This window comes from Lissotriton helveticus, chromosome 1_1 (genome assembly GCF_964261635.1).
Source record: "Lissotriton helveticus chromosome 1_1, aLisHel1.1, whole genome shotgun sequence".
Lineage (NCBI taxonomy): Eukaryota > Metazoa > Chordata > Amphibia > Caudata > Salamandridae > Lissotriton > Lissotriton helveticus.
In genome coordinates, this window is record NC_136057.1 from 150,671,465 (window position 1) to 150,693,330 (window position 21,866).

The 21,866-nt window shown below is 46.3% G+C and overlaps 1 protein-coding gene across 1 annotated transcript in view; it reads left to right on the forward strand.

Moving 5' to 3' along the window:
• LOC144759999 (carnosine synthase 1-like) overlaps window positions 1–21,866 on the forward strand; it is a 510,578-nt gene that overhangs the window by 88,979 nt on the left and 399,733 nt on the right. The window contains exon 3 of the mRNA XM_078646513.1: window positions 1,855–1,944. Within this exon, the coding sequence (XP_078502639.1) occupies window positions 1,855–1,944 (90 nt within the window). The remainder of the gene's footprint in view (window positions 1–1,854; window positions 1,945–21,866) is intronic.

Genomic DNA, 21,866 nt, shown 5'->3' on the forward strand with positions numbered 1-21,866 from the left:
CTGCACATGAGACCTAGAGGATCCAAGGTGGGAGTGCGGTTCACAAATTTAGAATCACTACTAGCGAAATGCCTCCTCACTAATGCTGGAAGTGCTGATCTGCCCCAAAAGTGGAGGACTGGCAGAGGGAGGTCCATCGTTGGGGTCTTGCAGAAAGTGCAGCACTCAGGCGGAGGAATACAGGGGTCTGCGTAAAACGCCCATCTCCATGGAATGGGATACGATATTGGGGCTTAAAAGCACAAGGCTCAGATCCCTAATGTGATACTATGGCAAAGCGGGTTGGCCACATGAGTCCAGTGCTAACTGCGCCCTTGTGTACCTGTATGCTGCAGAGGTTCCAGCGCCAATGGATCTACTGGTCCATATCCAGACTTTAACACACACGCACACGCATTTCTCCCCTGACAATGGATACAAAAGCTCCTTGGTGACACTTTTTGATTGTTTTGGGATCCGGGTGGGGAGTTGGTTATATTATACAATTATTTTACTCCCATCTTGGCATGACTGGGACTGAGATTAAATGGCACACCCTGGGCATTGTATACATATGCTATTGTTTCGATTTGACTGCACTAACTTGCTTATTGAAGAGTCATTGTCCTGTAATGCTTAATTTTGATGAAAATGCAATAAAGTTTGTGTTAAAGAAAAGTTTACACATTGTCTATGAGTGAGTCCAGCGTTTATATGCATGTCACAAGACTAATGAAGAAGCTTCAGCAGGTTGTGAGTGCTCAGCACTGGAGGTGTGTGATAAGGTGTCTCTGAACCTTTAACGCTGCACACATGTGCCTGGAAGTTGATTATGCAAGCACCATCTAACAGCACTACACCTCTGACAACATGGGGAGATCATCTAGTTATCAACGCAACACTTACACCACAATCAACAAATCGTGTCGCACAGAACCACTAACACCTTGGACAGCCACTTGTGCTGCAAGGCACCACCAGCACCTTGGACAGAACCTACTAAATTGCAGCACCACTGACATCACCAAGAGCACCTCCAACAGCTCAGCACCAGTAACACCTTGGACAGCCCCATGTGCTGCAAGGCACCACCAGCACCGTGGACAGAACCTCCAAGATTGCAGCACCACTGACATCACCAAGAGCATCTCCAACAGCTCAGCACCACTAACACCTTGGACAGCCCCTTGCACAGCCTAGCACCCTTTACATAACGGATACAGCCATAGCATCCCCATTGTCAGAAACACCACAGCAGCAGAGCACTGTCCACCTCCACTGTTAGCACCATTAGCAGCAAAGTTCTACCTATGACCATGGACAACAGGCTCTGCAGCACTCAACACAAGTCCTGCACCCACAAAAATAATGATCATCCAGAGCAAACCAGAACCCCTTAATACCCCAGTAAAGGGAGCACATTCAGCAGTACAGCACCCACTAACACACCATGAGTGCACAGTAATAAAATAACCATACCATGGACAGCACCCCAACAATGTGGCACCCTCTAATACCACAGCACTTGCAACAGCAGAATGTTCAGCAACACAGGGCATACCAATAACATGGACAGCACAGAAATATATCCTTGCAAACATTTTCTTCTGAAATGAAATTCCTCAATACCGTCAAAATCACGTCCTATGTAATTTACTGGACTAATTTACTTGTCTACCTTCCTCCCTAGCTTATCTGATGGCGAGTGCTTGCTAGCGGGTTAGGTGCAAGTCGAGAACTTTTTATTTAAGTGTATGGAGGGCCATCATTTAGACAGTTCTGAAGTTGTTTTTTTCCAAATATGTTTATGCTTTAACAAGCTATTACAGTAATCGTGTTCATGGCTGTAAAATAACTGATGTCTTCTGTTTTTAGGATTCACATTGTCTGACGTCACGGTCTGTATCTTGGGAAGCCCATCAACATGTCTGTCCATCCTGCTGGGAGGAGCGAACTTGTGTCCAGGTGAGAGGAGCTGACCTACACACCGTCCACTGTCCACCAGTCTGCTCTGTGTGCACAGACCAGTTCAGATCTGTCTTTGAACTAATTTCTGTATAAAAGAGTGCATCACTTAAATGTATGTAGAGACCAACATAGTAAATTACTTTCCAATGGTTTTTATTCGATTCATTATGCCATATAAAAAGGTTAACCAGAACATCTTTCGGTGAACACAGTCACCACCATTAAACTCCCTGTCCCCTTCCCAAGTACCCATCCCCTACACCGAGCCTCCCACACATTCAACATGGAAGGAAGGAGGGGACGATCAGTCCCAGTGCTCTCAGAGTCTGTGGGCATGTCTTACACCTGCATCCCTCATATAGATGTGTAAGAACAGGACATCTCTGTTCATTAAACAAGCATTGGCGAAACCAATAGGCCTTGGCAATCAGAGAGTTATTGGTGTGGTCAATATTAATGTCTTTTAGCCATGCTTAATAGCAGCACGTCTTCTGTTTAGAATGGCTGAAAGAGAAGTAATAAAAAAGCATGAAACCGGAGCCTGTGGACGTGTAGAATGGCTCTAGGTGTAAGTGTGTGAATTTCGAAGTTTGTGCTCCTTGGGGACATTAACATCCACCTTGACCATTCCGAGGAGGGGGACTCCATAGGACTCCCTCCACTTAGCGAACCTTTATCAAAGGCTTCTGTTCTCCACACATGTGGAGGGGGCACACGTTGGACATCATCTGTGCCAATTTCCCCTTACTAGTGTTGAAGCCACGGCCGGTGGCCTGGTCAGACCACTTTCCTATATTTTTTTCATGGGATTTGGACAACTCTCCTCAGCAGGCAAATTGCCGTCACCCCCTGTCTCCAGGAAGGTGGTCCTGGCCAGTTAAGTGCTTCACTTGCTGCTTCCCGGCCCTCTTTTTGGGGTTGTTTGGAAGAGAATGTAACGCAATGGTTGTTTGGAAGAGAATGTAACGCAATTCGCCGATTGGATCGCGGGTGCTGTCGCTAATGGGTCGGAGCAGCGTCAGACAAGGCTGCGCCGTGAATCTCCTTCTTAGCAATGGTTTACTCCCGTGCTGAAGACTTTGAAGCATGCCTGCAAGGCTTCGGAGAGGGCTTGGCGCTCTGGCGGCTACCACCTCCCTGATAAGAACATCCTCAGAGCCAAACAAAAACTTTATTACGTGGTGATAGGAGAGGCCAAAGGACAGTATTATGCCGCTCGTATTGAGTGGGCAAATAACAATTCTAAAGACATTTTTGCTATTGTGCAGAGCTTCCTGTCCCCCAGCGCCCAGGTGGCGGCTGCTCCTGCCACGGAGTCCTGGTGTAACACCCTGGCGTCATTCTTCAGGGATAAAAGAATCAGCATACAGGAGACTTTTCTGTCCTCCCCCATCCTCTCGTCCTTGCCGCTGCATCCGCCCAGGGCAGAACTGGCCCCCCCCTCTCTCGGAATTGTATCCTATTGACCTTGCTGGTTCTCTCCGAATCCTTAAAGCCCTTAAGTCCGGCTCTCCTAACGACCCTCGTGTGGCCCGTTTACTTTCAGATGTGGCTGACACCATTAATGCGGAGGGGAATTTTTTGGTCAACAAATCGCTGCGGGAAGCTTGTGTGCCGACAGCCTGGAAACATGCCCTGATCCTTCCCTTACTCAAAAAATCGTCACTTGATCCACTGGTCCCAGAAAACTATCGTCCTATCTCACTTCTGCCCAGTCTGGCCAAAGTCTGTGAGAAAGCGGTCACTTTCCAACTTACTAACTTTGTTGAGGGGGCTGGCTTGCTTCATCCGGCGCAGTCTGGCTTCCGTGCCACTTATAGCACGGAGTCCGCTCTTCTGGAGGTCACGGAATTGATTTGGGAGTGTCTTGATGCCGGCGGGAGAGCAGCATTGGTCATGCTTGATCTCTCGGCGGCGTTCGACACGGTGCCTCACGTCATGCTCCTTGATCGCCTATCTGAAATAGGGATCTCTGGGTCAGCTTGGCAATGGATGAACTCTTTTTTGCAGGGAAGGTCGCAGCAGGTTTGGCTCCCGCCGTGTGCCTCTGTGCCCTTGAGGGTTTCAACTGGGGTTCCGCAGGGGTCTTCACTTAGCCCTCTGTTATTTAACATCTATGTGACTCCGCTGATTTCTTTGTCGGAGTCTCTGGGGGCTAAGGTGATGGCCTATGCCGACGATACCAGTTGTTGTTTACCTGGAGCAAGGAGGAGGACTCGGTTATGAGACCCCATCAGTGCTTGTCATCGGTCTTCCATTGGCTGGCCAATGCGCAGCTTAAATGTAATGAGGGAAAGTCTGAAGTACTGTTGTTTGGCTCTTTTGCTTCGGATTTTAGAGGGAGATTCTGGCCTCCTCGTTTTCCTTGCCCACCTGAGAATAAGGGTGCCGCCAAAAACCTCGGCGTCTGGTTTGATGAGAATCTGAATTTTGTGACGCATGCAAAGAAATTGGCTGGCACATGCTTTGGTGTGTTGAAAAGTTTGAGAAAGTTTCTGCCCTTTTTGCCGAGTTCGGCTAGGGAGACGGTCGTTCGGGCACTGATTCTCTCTCGCTTGGATTATGCCAATGCCCTCCTAGTCGGCAGCCCAGGTTTCCCTATGAAGAAACTACAAGTGGTCCAAAACTCGGCTGCTCGACTCCTAGGGGGGTTGTCTTCCAGGCACAGTGCCCGGGCTCTCCTTAGGTCTTTACACTGGCTTCCTGTTGAAACCCGCCTGAAATTTAAAATGCTCTCAATTGTGCAACGGGCCCTCTACGGTTTCGGCCCGAGCTATTTGCAGAAGAGACTGGTTTTCTATACACCAGTGAGACAGCTGCGTTCTTCCTCTCAGCTGCTGATGCAGACTCCGAAGTTTAAGCGCCAGCGACTGGGGGGAATTCCTTTGTGCGCAAAGCCTCTTTGGCTTGGAATGCCCTGCCCTTGGCCTTGAGAGCTACTCAGGGTCCCCTTCTTTTTAGGAAAGCTCTAAAAACCCTTCTGTTTTAATTAGTATCTGTTCATTTTCCTCCTTGTTTTCTGTAAGCGCCGGGACACTTCCGAGTAGCTGTGCGCTGTATAAATTAAAATAACATAACATAACATAACTGAGTGCATAATGTTTTAATTGCAAAATCTTTACAACAAATAAAAAGGTCATACCTATTTTAAAATGCATTCCCGAGTATTAAGTAAGAAACCACCTTTTTTGTAGTTGTCTGCACCACAAACTCAAGCCGAAGGTATCGTAGCACTGTACATACGCACCAGTTGCATTCATTCATTTTTAGGAATGGAGAAATTGATTAGCCCAGAATCACAGGATGAGACCTGACACAGAGACTTGAGCCCAGTTCCCCACCTTTTAAGTCAGCCACTCAAGGAGTTATTCCACATCCTCTCCTGGTGTTTATAAAAGGAAGCATAACGGAACAGTAAAGGCGAAAGTTTTTCTCCAATTAGAAGGTAAGCTTTTACACGGCACACATCAGGTGTAAATAAATAAAGGCGGTGGATAGCAGCAAACATTGCAACTATAAAACAAGCCAGGATTTGCCCAGATTCATAGGATATTGAGCCTGCAGCCAAGACACGAACCCAATTCCTCAGCTTCAAAAAGGAAGGATAGAGGAAAGCTTTTAACAAACTAGGAGGCAAGCTTTTCACTGCACATACTTATCAAAAATCACATCAACAAAACATGTAGTTTTGTAATCCTTGTTGGAAGTTTGAATTGTTGATGCGATCGTACCTTGGTCATAAATCAGACTTTAAGAGCGTCATTGATATCTGACTCGTATTGCAGAGGAGCAGCGCCTCATGGTCCGCTCACATGTGCAACTATTATTAATGAGGGCGAGCAAGTCAAGGGAGTAGTAATCTGCGCAGTACATTTGGAACGGGAAAGCAACCAACTGGATATCACGGAAGCAACATTCCAGTACCGTGCTCAATTGTACATCAAAAAAAGCAAGTCAAGGGAGCAGTAAAGGGCAGTGTACGTTGTGGATGTTATTTTTTTTTGGGGGGGGGGTGTTTGGGAGGAGAGGGAAGCACTGCATAGAGTATTGAAAAGTTAAGAAAAAAGTAGATCCTAAAATGGTCCTAAAAACAGATGCAGTAGAAGTTTACAAGCACTTGGCCCATGAGGCATGACCATGCATGCAATGGACAAATGGTGACAAAGAGTATGAGACAGATGAGGGAGAGAGTTAATGGGAAGCCTGTGGGAGGGCTGAAGCTCACCGATTAAACACAACACATCTCTTTGAGACAGCACATTCACTGTCTAGCCTAGACCTAAAAACTGACTTCTGTAGCCAAGATCGTACACTACTTTCTCATGACCTAATAGCTGCCAAGGTTTATGTAACCACAAGGTCATAGGTTGGCTTTGTTGGTTTTCCAAACAGAGAGAGAATGGTGTGTTTCGCTGTCGGGAGGAAATGGAATATCCTTGTACCCATAATATAGTTGAGTAGGTATAGCCCTGCCAATGGTCTGCCAACTAAGGCCAATTCATGTTAATGTTAATGTTAATATGAATTTATTAAGCGCTTGTTCGCCCAGGGGCTTCATGGCGCTATAGAAAGGAACACAACGCGCCAATTAAAAGTAGAGATGAAGCGGCTCAGCAGTACGCCTGGGAGAAAAGCCAGGTTTTGAGGGAGTGTCTGAAACTGAGGATGTTGTCGCTCAGTTTTAATTGAGGCGGGAGAGAGTTCCAGAAGGTAGCTGCAAGATGGTCAAAGCAGCAACCTCCGAGACGCTTCCTCTTGTAAGAAGGGACGATCAGAAGGGATTTGTGAATGGACCGGAGATTACGGGAAGGATTGTATCTGTTGAATAGATCTCTAATAAATAGAGGGCCAGAGTCATGTAAAGACTTAAATAGAATACACCCGGTTTTAAAAGCTACTCGCTGCTCAACAGGCAACCAGTGTAGCTGTTTTAACCCTGATCTGACAGACTGCCTTTTTGATAAATTTAGAATAAGTCTGGCTGCCTGGTTCTGAACCAGCTGGAGGCGCTTTAACTCTCCAGCCTGGAGCCCAAGATAGAGGCTGTTGGAGAAGTCTAATCTAGACAGAACCAGGGAGATGACGATCTGTGTGAGGGCCGCCAGAGAGAAAAAACAGGCAATTTTCTTAATTTTCTTCAGTTGGAAAAAGCTAGATGACACAACTGCCCCTACCTGTCTTTTCAGGGAGAGATCCTCGCTGATAAAGATTCCTAAGCTCTTAACTGAAGATGACTTAGACGGAGGGGCTCCCATGCTGGATGGCCAGAAGCTAGGATTCCAACTAAGTCCACTCTGCCCAGGCAAGACCAATTCAGTCTTGCCTGGGTTGAGTTTCAAATGACTGCAGCTCATCCAACTCAGGATGTGAGACATGGTATTTTGGAACTCTTCCACTGAGTCCTTGGTGTTTAAAGGGAAGATGAGCTGCAAGTCATCTGCATAGTTGAAGATGGTAACTTTCGCTTTCCTAAGAGAATACAGAAGGGGGCGTAGGTATAAGTTAAAGAGCAAAGGTGACAAAGATGAGCCCTGAGGTACTCCACAGATGGTAGGTATAGTGGGAGCTGTGAAAGAACCCAGTCTAACAGATTGAGTGCGGCCAGTAATGAATGAGCGAATCCAGCTCAGCGCAGGGCCCCTGAGACCTGCCTGCTCGACACGGTTGACCAAGATGGTATAGTCAACCGTGTCCAACGCAGCCGAGAGGTCCAGTAGCACCAGAGCCTGGTGGATCCCCTCATCCGCATTCCGCCTCAAAGTATTCTGCACCGAGAGGATAACTGCTTCAGTTGAGTGACAAGGGCGGAAACCCGCCTGATTGGGTGCAAGATACTCTGATTCTTCCATAAATTTGGAAATACTGTCACAAACATGAGCCTCCAGTAATTTGGCACAGTAAGGCAGCAATGATATGGGCCTATAGTTAAGCAGGTCCAGCAGATTAGCTCCGACTTTTTTTATCAGGGGAATGAGGAGGGCTTTTTTAAAGTTGTCAGGAACTTCACCCTGTGAGAGAGATCCATTCAGCATGGAAAGCATGCCCTCAGGAATAGTAGTTCCCACTTCTCTCAAAATATGTGGGGGGCAAATATCATCAGGGGAGCCTGATTTGACCTTGGCAAGAAGCTTAGATAAACTAGCGTCGTCAATAGGGGGAAAAGATTCCAAAGTTAAAGGGTTGAAATAGGTGTCAGCCAGACGGGAGGGAGACAGAGTGGTGAGGATACTTTGTTTTATGGTGCAAATTTTATTAAAGAAAAAGGAGTTCAATGAGTTGCAGAGGTCCTGGGTGGGGGCCACAGGTAGAGAAGTTCTGTCACTGCCACTAAGACTTTCCACGATGTTAAACAGTTCTCTTGATTTATTGTGTGAATTAAGGATTTTTTCCGAAAAATAATCGGTTTTGTGTTTCTGGATAAGTTTCTGATAATCCTTTCGGGCCCTACAATAATTGGCTTTATCTAGTTCTAAGTACGCTGTTCGCCACTTCCGCTCCTTTTGACGAACTTCAAGTTTTAAAGCTTTCAGATGAGGTGTAAACCACCTGTGAGCGTCATTGGGGCGGGAGCGGAGAAAATTGGAACAAGGGACATGTGCATCAGCTACCTGAAGTAGCCAGCTGGAAAAGGCTTCTTCAATCCCTTCAATATCCTGATCTAATGGGGGGAGGGATGAAGTTAAGGTGTCAAGAAAGGCAGAGATGTCAACGTTCTTCCATATTCTGACTTTCCCTCCTTTCTGAAAAGGCTGCTTTCTACTTTTTGCAGTGGTGATAGAAAAATGAATCAGAAAGTGGTCCGACCAGATGCAGGGAGTAATGGAATTGATAGCCAAGGGAATGTTCTGTGACCAAATTTGATCAAGGCTATGCCCTTTTTCATGGGTGGGGAGATGTATCTGTTGGGTAAGATTCATATCTAGAAGAGTCTCCTTCAGCGCAGCTGCCTGAGTATCCAACTCAGTAGAGTTCAACCAAAGATTAAAATCGCCCAGCAACACGATTTTCTTGTGATTAATTATTAAAGGGGCAAGATGTTCTGCTAAAGATGCCGCGAATGTGGGCATGCTTTGAGGGGGACGGTAGATGAGGATCATAAGTAGTGATCCACTATTAGTGTCCATTTTGAAAGTCATGTTATCAGATCCTATGAGATCAAGAGACGGTAGAAGAGAAAATTTATGGGTATTGTGAATGATCGCTGCAACTCCCCCACCCCTTTTGTCAGCAGGTCTATTAACGTGCAGGATATAGTAGTTAGAAGGAACTGCTGCTAAGATGTCGGGCAAGGAGTCTGCATTGAGCCAAGTCTCTGTGAGGAGTAAAAGATCAGGTTGCTCAGCCTGAAGCAAGAAAAATATGTCCATATGGTGTTTGACCATGGACCTAGTATTTAAATAATACCATTTGAGAGTGGTCTCAGAGTCAAGCGAGGATAAAGGAAGAGAAAAGGGGTTGGGGCGTCTGTCTATGGTCTCACCCTGGATCTACGAAATTGCAAAGAATATATTATCCAAAAAATCAACAAATGTGAGCAGGGCCACAGGATGTGTATGAGAGAGGCTGTTTCTTCACAACTACGCCAGCAAACGTCAGAGTAAGCAGGTTTGATATTATGCAGGTGGCGTGGGGTAAGATGCCAACAGAACAGCATTTTGTAGAGAATCTCCCTACCTCAGACAGGACAAGCAATAATTACTAGTACAAAGAAATATATCAGAGAAACTAGATTGGAACCGCACCACCACTAGTCAAAAAAAGTCCATAATCAAATGTCCATGGATATTGAAGAATCAATTAAGGAAATGGCTGCAACTACACGAGATTAAGGGCCAGATGTAGCTCGCCAATTACCGGTCAGTAACGGCCGATTTCGGCCGTTACCGACCGGTATTTGGGATTTGGCATGTAGGGGGCATTTTATTTACAGAATCGGTATATTTACCGATTCGGTAAATTTACAGAATCGGTGAAATACCGAATCGGTAAATTTACCGATTCTGTAAATCAATATGTAGGTGGCACTGTAATCAGTGCTACAGGCCCTTACCGAATCGTTATTTACCATGGAATACTATTCCATGGTAAATAACGAATTCCAGTGTACATGCACATCTGTGCATGTACACCTGTGCCATGTGGCACACAGACATGCCCTAAGGGAATGTATGTGTGTCACATGGCACACAAGCCCGAAACAGGGGTGCAACAGGGTGTCAAAGTGACACCCTGTCCCCCTTGTAAAATCGGTAATTTTACCGATTCAGTAATTACCGAATCGGTATTTGCTATTGAATCCTATGGGCTTCAAAGCCCATAGGAATCAATGGCAAATACCGATTCGGTAATTACCGAATCGGTAATTACTGAATCTTACAGATTCGGTATTTTTACAGAATTATTTACCTACATAGCATTTACCCAATTGTAAATACCGAATCGGTAAAATTCGGTATTTACCATTCGGTAAATTGCTATTACCTACATCTGGGCCTAAGTGTTTTCTTTTTTATACAGTTCATAAAATAAACCATCAGCCACCAATTTTCGTCCTTTTAAACAAAAGGCTTCTTCGGTGCATTGCCAATAGAAGGCAACAACCAAATAGGTTGGTGTAATTCAATGCCAAATTATAAACAGGTGAAAAGAGAGAGTGGTATGATAGCCACAGCCAGATTTTTGCACGTGCAAGTTCTATTGGAACTAGCACATACTGATGGAGACTACCCGCCCTAAGTAGTGCACTATAACCCGGATTGTAACCACAGGCCTCGATTGCAGCCTGTGTAAGCTGCACCACTTACAACAGATATAGGTTCCTTTATATCTGAGGTCACTGCACTTAAAAGCTATAAATCACCCCTAAGGCATGCCTTTCAATCCTGAAGGCAGGGTGTTCGGTTAGAAGTGTGAGGGCGCCTCTGCATGAACAGGACACCCCTACCATTCGGGAGTCCATTTACCTGAGTTGTAAGGGCATCAGCCATTATGATATATAGAGTGGCCATGAGTCATTACACGATGGTTAACTCTAAACTGGCTGTAACAAACCCTGTCGTGTTTGGTATCAAACATGTTGGCATCATACCCCAACATCGTAAATGGTGTTGGAGGTATGATCCCATGCACTATAAAGTTCCTTCGGGAGGCCCTCAGTGCTCACAGTACCAGTCTTCTAGACCTGGACAGCAAACTATGGCTGCTGCCGACCAGAGACACGATTCTACCCTCCTGCTACTGAACCCGAGGAAGGCAGGACCATAGGTTTCCAGTCACAGGGAGGTGTATTGGGCCAGGGTGTGGGCGCTTGCCAGCACCACTAGACTGCTTTGAAGGGCACATTTGGTGCCCTCCTTGCATGCTCCAGTTGGAACCAGTTCAGGGAGCACTTACCTTCCGCGAAAGTGCGAAACTGGACAAAGAACATGGGAGTATCCTCCCTACTGTCCAGCCCCTCCTCTGCGAGGGTCCCCTGAATTGTCCCAACCCTTTCCTTAGGGGTCTTATGAGCTCACTTGTGGGAGGTTTCTTAGATTTGTCATGGGACAGATCCAAAACCACTTCGTCTTCAACAGTCTGGACACTTAGGACTTTGTTGGACTTCGTTCTGCAAACCGAGACTGTAACTAGGAAGACTCCTGCTGCTTCTGGTCTTGTAGTCCTGCCAGTCTTTTGCCCCTTTTGTGACTGTGCTCCATACACATTGGGCTAAGTTTTGCGCTCGATAAGACTCCCTTCATTTCATTTCATACAGGTTTCTCACATGGACTGTGGACATCTAAGACACCCAAAGGAGTCACTTCCCTGCATCTGCAGGCACCGCAACAAAGCTGACCAGTCTGCTGTTCCTGAACTCCTACGGACTCCGAAAGGTTCAGCAACACAGGTGGGGGTTCTGCATCTCCCTCAAGGCCTTCACTGTATCCATAGCAAGTTTGAAGCCAGTATCCTTTGTCGGAACTTCTGGAGCAGTACACCTGTGAACCTGGTCAACTTGTCGATGCCAAGGCTTGTTGACTTCACCAGAGATCTTCAGGCTCCAAAAAGCTCCAGATTCAAGCATATCTTGCAACCAAGATCTTCACCTGCACCACATCCTCTGCACCATGGGCTTTCATCCTTTGGTGAGGTCCTTTTGCGACTGTGCCTTTAGCCTGTGAGCCCTGTAGAGGGTCTTCTTTGGCTCCCGTGGGCTCCCCTGCTTGCTCTGGGCCTGCTCTGAATTACCTGCTCATGGTGAGTCACTTGTACCTTGCGGTCCCGACTGTGCCCCTTTCTCGCATACTAAGTTTGTTGCTGTTGCCAAGACTTGTTCATGCCCCCAACAGACACGGACCCTCCTGACCCCCGGACTCTTGACATCCAACATGGGACAGCTCATGTACAGCTCCTGGTCTTCCACAGCGTTGCATGGTACACACAGCTGCAGCTCCAAGGGCACCGTCAACTCTCCTGCATCTCTGACATAGGTGAGCATTCATCTCCCGTGCCTCCTGGTCAATCTTGAATGGCATAGACTCTATCCCCTCTGCTTGCAGGCACCTCTGATCTTTGAATCCACCTTATCGGTTCCACCGGACTCTTTCACCTTCTTCGCCAGCGGCATCTTCACTGCAGTCCTCCATTGTGGCCAACAGTAGTTTTTGACGTCACTTCACACCTATGCACCTGGCTTCCAGGGAATAGGTATCCTGGTTCCTGGGATATCCACAGGTGGGGTGACTCTCCAACCTTCCATCTTCCACAGGGTTTCTTCAGATTCCTCTGGGAAGGGTCCTTCCTCTTAAAAACTGCAACAGTGACTTACCCATTGACTTGTATTGAGCACATGGTTGTGTTCCCCGTCTGGACACGGCCTCCGTGGAGTACCTAAGTGCATACCTTGGGTGGTTCCTTGGGTCCCCACCTCTTCTACCTTTTCAGGGTACAGTCTCAACCTGGTTCATGGTTTGCATTCCACTTTCATAGTATATGGGTTGGTCTCCCCCTGAAAACCATTGTGTATTTGTGCTACTTACAAGTTCTATAACTAAAGTATTGTGTGTATTGTGATTGTATCTCTGGGAAGGAGATATTGCAATGTGTTAGTGAGTGTTTATAAAAAATACATATTTTTATAACTACACTATGTGGTTCTTTTTCACTTAACCTACACTATATGATTAGTACTGGTAAAACGAGCTGCTTTACACTCCTTCTGGACTAAGCCTGAATGCTGCTCTACACAGCTACCACTTAGAGAGCTTTTGAAAGTTGTCTAAGACCACTAAAACCACCATAAGGGTTGTCATATACTAAGCCATCCTCCTAGTCCCATTTTTTGCTAACATCTGATAGATAGCAAGCTCTCTGGGCCAGGGAGCTTATGAAAAAAGTAGATCGCTAGTTCAGCACCAGGGTCCACAAGAAGGTACCTCGGAGTGACGCTGAGGAGAGTTGTTCGCTGTGTCAGTCTTAGGGTGGTCTTTCCCCAAACTTTTTCCCTTCACTCCTCTTATTTTGCTGAATTTGCTTTTGTTCGCATTAGGCCTCTGTGCACTTGATCACTGCTAATCAGGGTTTATGCTCACTCATGAAAACATGGTAAAATTGGCTTACACCTACGTGGCATACTTAATATACTTATCAGTCCCTAGTAGAGTGGTATAGAAAATACCCAGGGCAGATCAATTAAATGCTACTAGTAGGCCTGCAACACTTTATTGTGCCGCCCATTCAAGTAACCCCTTAGAACATGTCTCAGCCTTGCCATTGCAGCTTGTAGGCCGTTTTAAACTGCCAATTTGACCTAGAACCCCTGCCAGGCGTAAAACTACCTTTTTAATGCGTATAAGGCATCCATCCCTAAGATAAGCCCTAAACAGCCCAGAGACGAGGTGCACTGTATTAAAATAGTTGGACATATAATTTAAAGTTTTAAATATTCTGGTAGTGACAAATTCAGACATTAGCTTTTCATTACTGTGAGACTCACCTCTCCCATAGGATAACGTCGGGTTAACTTAATATAAGTGATAACATTTGTTTGGGAGCAGGTAGAAACATTATGTTATGTGTCTAGGGAATTGTAATTTAAAATCATTTTTCATAAAGTCGAATTTTGAGTCACAGTTCTGATAATGTCACTTTTAGAAAGTTGTCATTTTCTTGTCCTAGCCATTTGGTGCCAGCAACCTGTTTCCTGGGTCACAGGACTAGGTGTAGTAGGCAGTCAGTCATTGTGCATTCTGTGTTGAGTTTCGAAACTTTAAAATATTCACTAAAAATCACCCGATCAACGAAAACGAAATTACTCACCTATTACCAGGAGAGATCCCAGTACTGGATCTAGGTACCCAGCACTGACCAGAATAAGTAATTACAACTGTGATTTTCCGATACCTAACTTTCCTCCACAGGATAACATTGCCTGGTTTTTGCCAGAAATTCTTCTAAGTGTCGATTTTTGCAACTTCCAAATATTCCTTAAAAATGGCCTGTATAACAAAAACGATTTCCTTCAACTGTTTTCAGGAAATGCGCCTGGGCTGAATCCAGGATCAAGCCCTGAGTAAAAAAAACGTTCGTAAAAGAAACGTTATTGCAGTTTGCTTAAAATTCCCATTGAGCTCAATGTTATAATTGTGTTAGGATTGTGTTGCACATTGCAACCCCTGTTTCTATTGCATTCAAAAGTATACAGCTCATTGAAAGTATTCAACTGTAGCATCTCATTCTGAGAAAGTATTTTTATACCAACCTGTAGTTCTAAAATAAAACAACAATATATTTTTATATACAAAACAATTGGCCTAGAGTTCAGTTCTTGAGTGTGTGAGACAAGTTGCTAACTGAGTGTGTACATCAAATGCTTTACACTGTCCTCTGTGAGTGTGTACATCAAATGCTTTACACTGTCCTCTGATACTGCCTTACTGCTCGACCAAGCTACCACTTTGGAGAGTAAGGTTATATCTAACTTTAACCTCTGCCAAACCTCTGGGGACTGTCGGACTCTGTACACACTGTACCTTACTTTGGTGCAGTATATACAGAGACACTTCTACACAGGAGACCTGTACCAAGCAGATCCAAGTATGACACAGAGTGTGTCACCTTTAATGGGGTGGGTGGTTTTCCCCTGGAAGTCTTGATTTACCAGGCACCTCCTCTGAACTGGTGGGATAGGGGATGCCTAACACCCGCGGCGTGAGCCTCCCCTCCCCACTCTGAGAAACTGCAGAGGTCAGGAAAACCTCAGGAGCATGTAGGACAATCCTTGCTTGACCAAAGTCTGAAAGAGCGGCTTACCCAAGGGCCTCGCTCTTGACACTGACAGCTGTCAGTGGACTCTGTTGTTTGCTGTCTTGATGGGTATTGTTTTCCCTGGGATCGTGACCATGGCCAATCACCTTGTTGACCATGTATCTGTAAGCAAGTTAAGGTCAGGAAATTCACAGATGGGGTACCCAATTGAGGAGAATGGTTTCCCATGGGCTACTGTACTGACCCCTGGGATAATGCCTGAGGGATACAGGGATACCGTTAGGCCTCGATGGGTATAGAACCGATATGTCATTACAAAAGAGGGCCATTGTCCAGGTTCTATCACCTAAGCAGGGAAATCCTACAAGGTATTCAATAGTCCACCCTAGCTTTTGGCTGAAGGGGAGTCATGTGGGAAATGGTCCTTTTCGCAGGGTCACCCCTCAGATTCTTGCCTTGTGTTGCTGAACTTGTTTTCGTTGGCACCAGGACTTTGCACACTGTCCCTGTTAACCAGTGGTAAAGGGCTTGTGCTCCCTCCCTAAAACATAGTATACATGGCCTACACCTGATTGGCATACTTAATTTACTTATAAGTCCCTAGTACATGGTTCTACACACACCCAGGACCTATACATTAAATGCTACTCGTGGGCTGTAGCACTCATTCTGTCACTGCAGCCTGTAGTACAGTTTTAAACTTCCATTTCATTAAAAACGTTAAATCAATCATATCAATCAGGAGTTTGTTAAGTGCAGCTACTCACTCGATAGGGTCTCAAGACACTGGGGGTGGGGGGCTGGCCGGGGGGTGCAGCTCCTGGATGTACTCGGTGATTCGCCTAAAAGCCAAGTCTTGAGGTCCTTCAAGAACTTGGAGAGTGCTGGTTTCTGCCGGAGGTGGAAAGGGAGGGTGTCCCATGCTTTGGCCGCGAGGAAGGAGTGACCTCCTGTTCAGGTCTTCTTGATGTGCGGCACTGTCACAAGGGAGACCTGGGCTGAGCTGAGTGATCTTTGGGGCGCGTGGAATGAGAGGCAGTGGTTCATGTAGGCGGGTCCGGTGTTGTGGAGTGCTTTGTGGGTGAGAAGCTTGAAGGTGATTCTCTTCTCAATGAGGAGCCAGTGTAGTGTCCTTAGTGTTAATTGGATTTCTTTGGAGTTTTGAGGCCATCGTTGCCCTACACCTATTGAAGAACCCAAATCCCGACGACGGACCATTCGGCTCGTTTTGGACCAAAAGGAGCGCCTCCACTTAGTGGTAAACCCTGAGATGGGCAATACTTACATTGCCCGCCCAAAGTTGGACTTGTGTGGGTGGTTTTGGGTGCCTGTTTTATGCACCAACTTGGGGCCCGTCCTGCTCTCTCATCGGACTGTCCTCCCAAGCAGGGCGTGGTAGCCAACCCCTCCCCAGGGGATCAACAGCAGTGGGGGCCCCTGCGGGTACCCGGATGGATGATTCTAGCATGGATTTCTGGTTGACATAACACAGCCGTCCTGAAGGCTGGATGTAAAGGTGGGTAGGGAAATATGACTTGGAGTAGTATGAAGGTGGTAGGTCATTTTGGGCGATGATTTTGGACTTATGGTGCATTTTTACCCTGTGATTGTGATAGGGCATTGCCACCCCCAGGCAGTTACCCCTGCTTACCATGGATGTGGGCCCAATCCCTGCAGGACTGAGCTCCCTGTCTGTTTCAGCGATTGCCTGCGCTCGGCCAACCACCTGGCCCTTGTTGTGGTGGGGTGCTGCAGCATGATTTCCTTGAAACTGATTGTGCGATCCATGTGCGCTCTTCTGAGCTTGGTTTTGGCAGTTAATGCTCTACCAGGATATACCCTTTACTATTTTATTCTGATCGTAGTACATTTTTAGTGGACACTGGTTAGCCATGTGGCCCATTCTGTGACAATAGTGGCACTCCTAGTGGCAGAGAGTCTCGACAGAATGCGTCTGAGGAAAGTCTCTCTTTATCCAAGTTTTGGCTGACAATATATAAATCTCAGGAGGTACAATGAAACAATTCTGCATTTTTGAAGAAGCATCTCAGTCATAAATTAATACTTTTCTGCATCTGATAAGGACACAGATGGCTCTCAAACTCGGGGAGAGCCAGTGTGGGCCAGTGTCTATGTGTTCAGATGCCTGGTGTGGGGAGTCTGTCATCATTACGTGGGGTGTGTATGTTGTGTCCTGATAGGCTGAGTGTTCCTATCTACATGTGGTATCTAACTTTGTGGTATTTTACGGGAACACAAGCCTTTGGCCAAATGTGTTTTATTGGGGCCAATTTCCTCAGACCTGTTTGTGGTGGAAATATCTATCTGTGGGATCAATGAGGGTTTTCACTGGGTGCGTGTTTATCTTTTGGCTAAGTGAGATCCCACCTGTGACCTGTCACTCGATAGGTGTGTTTTAGGATAGCAGGACCTGTCAGACCACGTATCTCTGACTCAGGGTTGATGGGGAGGTCACCTTGGGTGAATCTAACAGCAATGATAGTAGTTCATTGCAACTACTGAAAATATTATGGTAGTCATTGATATCATTCTTATCGGCATTCCCAAAATTGTGCGTACAGTTGTCAAAGTGTACATCAACATTGTCTTTACTGATATTGACATAGTTATGCGTGCCTAGATCATGGCGTAAATCAACCTTGCTTCTATGGGTAACAACATTGTTTTGCGTGCATGGCTTAAGGCATACATTGACATTGTTACTGCCGGCATCAACACTGTTGTGCGGGCAGAGATTATGGCAAACTATGACATTGCATTTATGGGTATTAACATCGTTATGCATGCACAGGTTATGGCATAGGTTGACATTGCATTTATTTGCATTGCCGTTGTTGGGCCTGCACATATCGTGGTATTCATTGACATCGTATTCACCCATTCCAACAGGCATGTTTTAAAAAAAATCCCAGTTTATTTGTAATGGTTTTTAATTTTATATATATATTTATATATATATATTCACTGAAAAAACCAGAGGTTTCACAATCGTTACAGTTAGGAATTAGCATTTAAAAAACCTTTGAACTTCACTGAAAAAACCATAGGTTTCACATTTGTTATAGTTAGGAATTAGCATTTAAAAAACCTTTGAAATTCACTGAAAAAACCATAGGTTTCACACAAGTTATAGTTAGCTGAACATTTTACTCATACAAAACCATTGAAATTCCCACGTTATAGTTAGTTGGACTCACTATAACTCGCGTGCCCGCAATCCACTGCTGATGATGTCACATATTACATCATTCATGACATGGTCAGTGACATCACTGATGACATCACTGATGACATCTCAAATGACATCACTGATGACATCATCCATGCGATAATACGATGCAAATCCTCACACTCTAATCTAACCTTTGATACACCCAGTGTTAAATACAAACTACCATTCCTGAAACCATTGACACACCAACACCAGTTACTACATACACTCTCACTGATTCCTAGGTCTACACACACATCCACTCATTCACCCATACAATCACTCATACATACAGTCACTCATCAATACAACAATATCATATGCACTCATACACCTATACAGAGACTCACACACTGCCACTCATCCATGGAGTTACTCACACACCTAGTCAGTCATGTAAAGAATCAATCACACTCCCATGTCCTCATCTATACAGGTATACAAACAAAACCTTACTTATTTAAACATAGACTAACACATACTTACTCTCTTTTACAATCACTGATAGAAGTGCACATTGATAGATACATTCACTTATGCAATCACAGGCTGTCATATATAGTCATTTATATATGCCAACTCTCACATGCACTGTGTTTTACATATGTACTTACTTGGACATGTAGCACTGAGATATTCATTCAGTCACCAACACACCCATGCACACAGTAAACCACCTATACAGCTATTTCCACATACACTCTTCAACCCATACACCAAGTGAATCAACTGCTCACTCATCTATGCACAGAGTCACACACGTCCCGGCCACATCCACACACAATCACCCTCACATACAAATACTTTGGTTACCAATTAATAACCCATGTAGCCAGTCATATAGCTTCTAATCAATACATGCAGCAGCTTACACAACAACAGACATAATGATGCACACATTCTAACAGTTTAGTCACTAACCCAAAAGCGGTACAAAAGAGGGTGGTGATGGACGGAGCATCTGAATCAATCAAACACTCACACCCAGTCAAAAGATCTGGGTTTAATCCATCACTGTTCTTTAGCCCACTCTGCCACCCCAGTTCAGACATGGCTATATGCAAATCAGTCTGACCGTGTGTCTCATGGGAACAGTCTAGCCCGAACTGCCAAGCCATGCCTTCCCTGGACCAGAAACAAGCTTCCGAGGACCGGTTTCTGGCATTCCAGCCGTCTTCAGCCCGGCTTGCCTGAATCCAGTGGCAAAGTGAGCAAGGGACTCACGTCTGAGCATACCCTGCCACACTTAAGGCGGCTAAAAGCGGTACAAAAGAGGGTGGTGATGGACAGAGCATCTGAATCAATCAAACACTCACACCCAATCAAAAGATCTGGGTTTAATCCATCACCGTTCTTTAGCCCACTCTGCCACCCCAGTTCAGACATGGCTATATGCAAATCAGTCTGACCCTGTGCCTCATGGGAACAGTCCAGCCCAAACTGCCAAGCCATGCCTTCCCTGGACCGGAAACAAGCTTCCGAGGACCGGTTTCTGGCATTCCAGCCGTCTTCAGCCCGGCTTGCTTGAATCCAGTGGCAAAGTGAGCAAGGGACTAACGTCTGAGCATACCCTGCCACATTTATGGCGGCCAAAAGCGGTACAAAAGAGGGTGGTGATGGACGGAGCATCTGAATCAATAAAACACTCACACCCAGTCAAAAGATCTGGGTTTAATCCATCACCGTTCTTTAGCCCACTCTGCCACCCCAGTTCAGACATGGCTATATGCAAATCAGTCTGACCGTGTGTCTCATGGGAACAGTCTAGCCCGAACTGCCAAGCCATGCCTTCCCTGGACCAGAAACAAGCTTCCGAGGACCGGTTTCTGGCATTCCAGCCGTCTTCAGCCCGGCTTGCTTGAATCCAGTGGCAAAGTGAGCAAGGGACTCACGTCTGAGCATACCCTGCCACACTTAAGGCGGCTAAAAGCGGTACAAAAGAGGGTGGTGATGGACAGAGCATCTGAATCAATCAAACACTCACACCCAATCAAAAGATCTGGGTTTAATCCATCACCGTTCTTTAGCCCACTCTGCCACCCCAGTTCAGACATGGCTATATGCAAATCAGTCTGACCCTGTGCCTCATGGGAACAGTCCAGCCCAAACTGCCAAGCCATGCCTTCCCTGGACCGGAAACAAGCTTCCGAGGACCGGTTTCTGGCATTCCAGCCGTCTTCAGCCCGGCTTGCTTGAATCCAGTGGCAAAGTGAGCAAGGGACTAACGTCTGAGCATACCCTGCCACATTTATGGCGGCCAAAAGCGGTATAAAAGAGGGTGGTGATGGACGGAGCATCTGAATCAATCAAACACTCACACGCAGTCAAAAGATCTGGGTTCAATCCATCACCGTTCTTTAGCCCACTCTGCCACCCCAGTTCAGACATGGTTATGTGCAAATCAGTCTGACCCTGTGCCTCATGGGAACAGTCCAGCCCGAACTGCCAAGCCATGCCTTCCCTGGACCGGAAACAAGCTTCCGAGGACCGGTTTCTGGCATTCCAGCCGTCTTCAGCCCGGCTTGCTTGAATCCAGTGGCAAAGTGAGCAAGGGACTCACATCTGAGCATACCCTGCCACACTTATGGCGGCCAAAAGCGGTACAAAAGAGGGTGGTGATGGACGGAGCATCTGAATCAATCAAACACTCACACCCAGTCAAAAGATCTGGGTTTAATCCATCACCGTTCTTTAGCCCACTCTGCCACCCCAGTTCAGACAAGGCTATATGCAAATCAGTCTGACCCTTTGCCTCATGGGAACAGTCCAGCCGAACTGCCAAGCCATACCTTCCCTGGACCAGAAACAAGCTTCTGAGGTCCGGTTTCTGGCCTTCCGGCCGTCTTCAGCCCGGCTTGCTTGAATCCAGTCGCAAAGTGAGCAAGGGACTCACGTCTGAGCATACTCTGCCACACTTATGGCGGCCAAAAGCGGTACAAAAGAGGGTGGTGATGGACGGAGCATTTGAATCAATCAAACACTCACACCCAGTCAAAAGATCTGGGTTTAATCCATCACCGTTCTTTAGCCCACTCTGCCACCCCAGTTCAGACATGGCTATATGCAAATCAGTCTGACCCTGTGCCTCATGGGAACAGTCCAGCCCGAACTGCCAAGCCATGCCTTCCCTGGACCTGAAACAGGTTTCCGAGGACTGGTTTCTGGCATTCCAGCCGTCTTCAGCCCGGCTTGCTTGAATCCAGTGGCAAAGTGAGCAAGGGACTCACGTCTGAGCATACCCTGCCACACTTATGGCGGCCAAACGCGGTACAAAAGGGGGTGGTGATGGACGGAGCATCTGAATCAATCAAACACTCACACCCAGTCAAAAGATCTGGGTTTAATCCATCACTGTTCTTTAGCCCACTCTGCCACCCCAGTTCAGACATGGCTATATGCAAATCAGTCTGACCCTGTGCCTCATGAAAACAGTCCAGCCCGA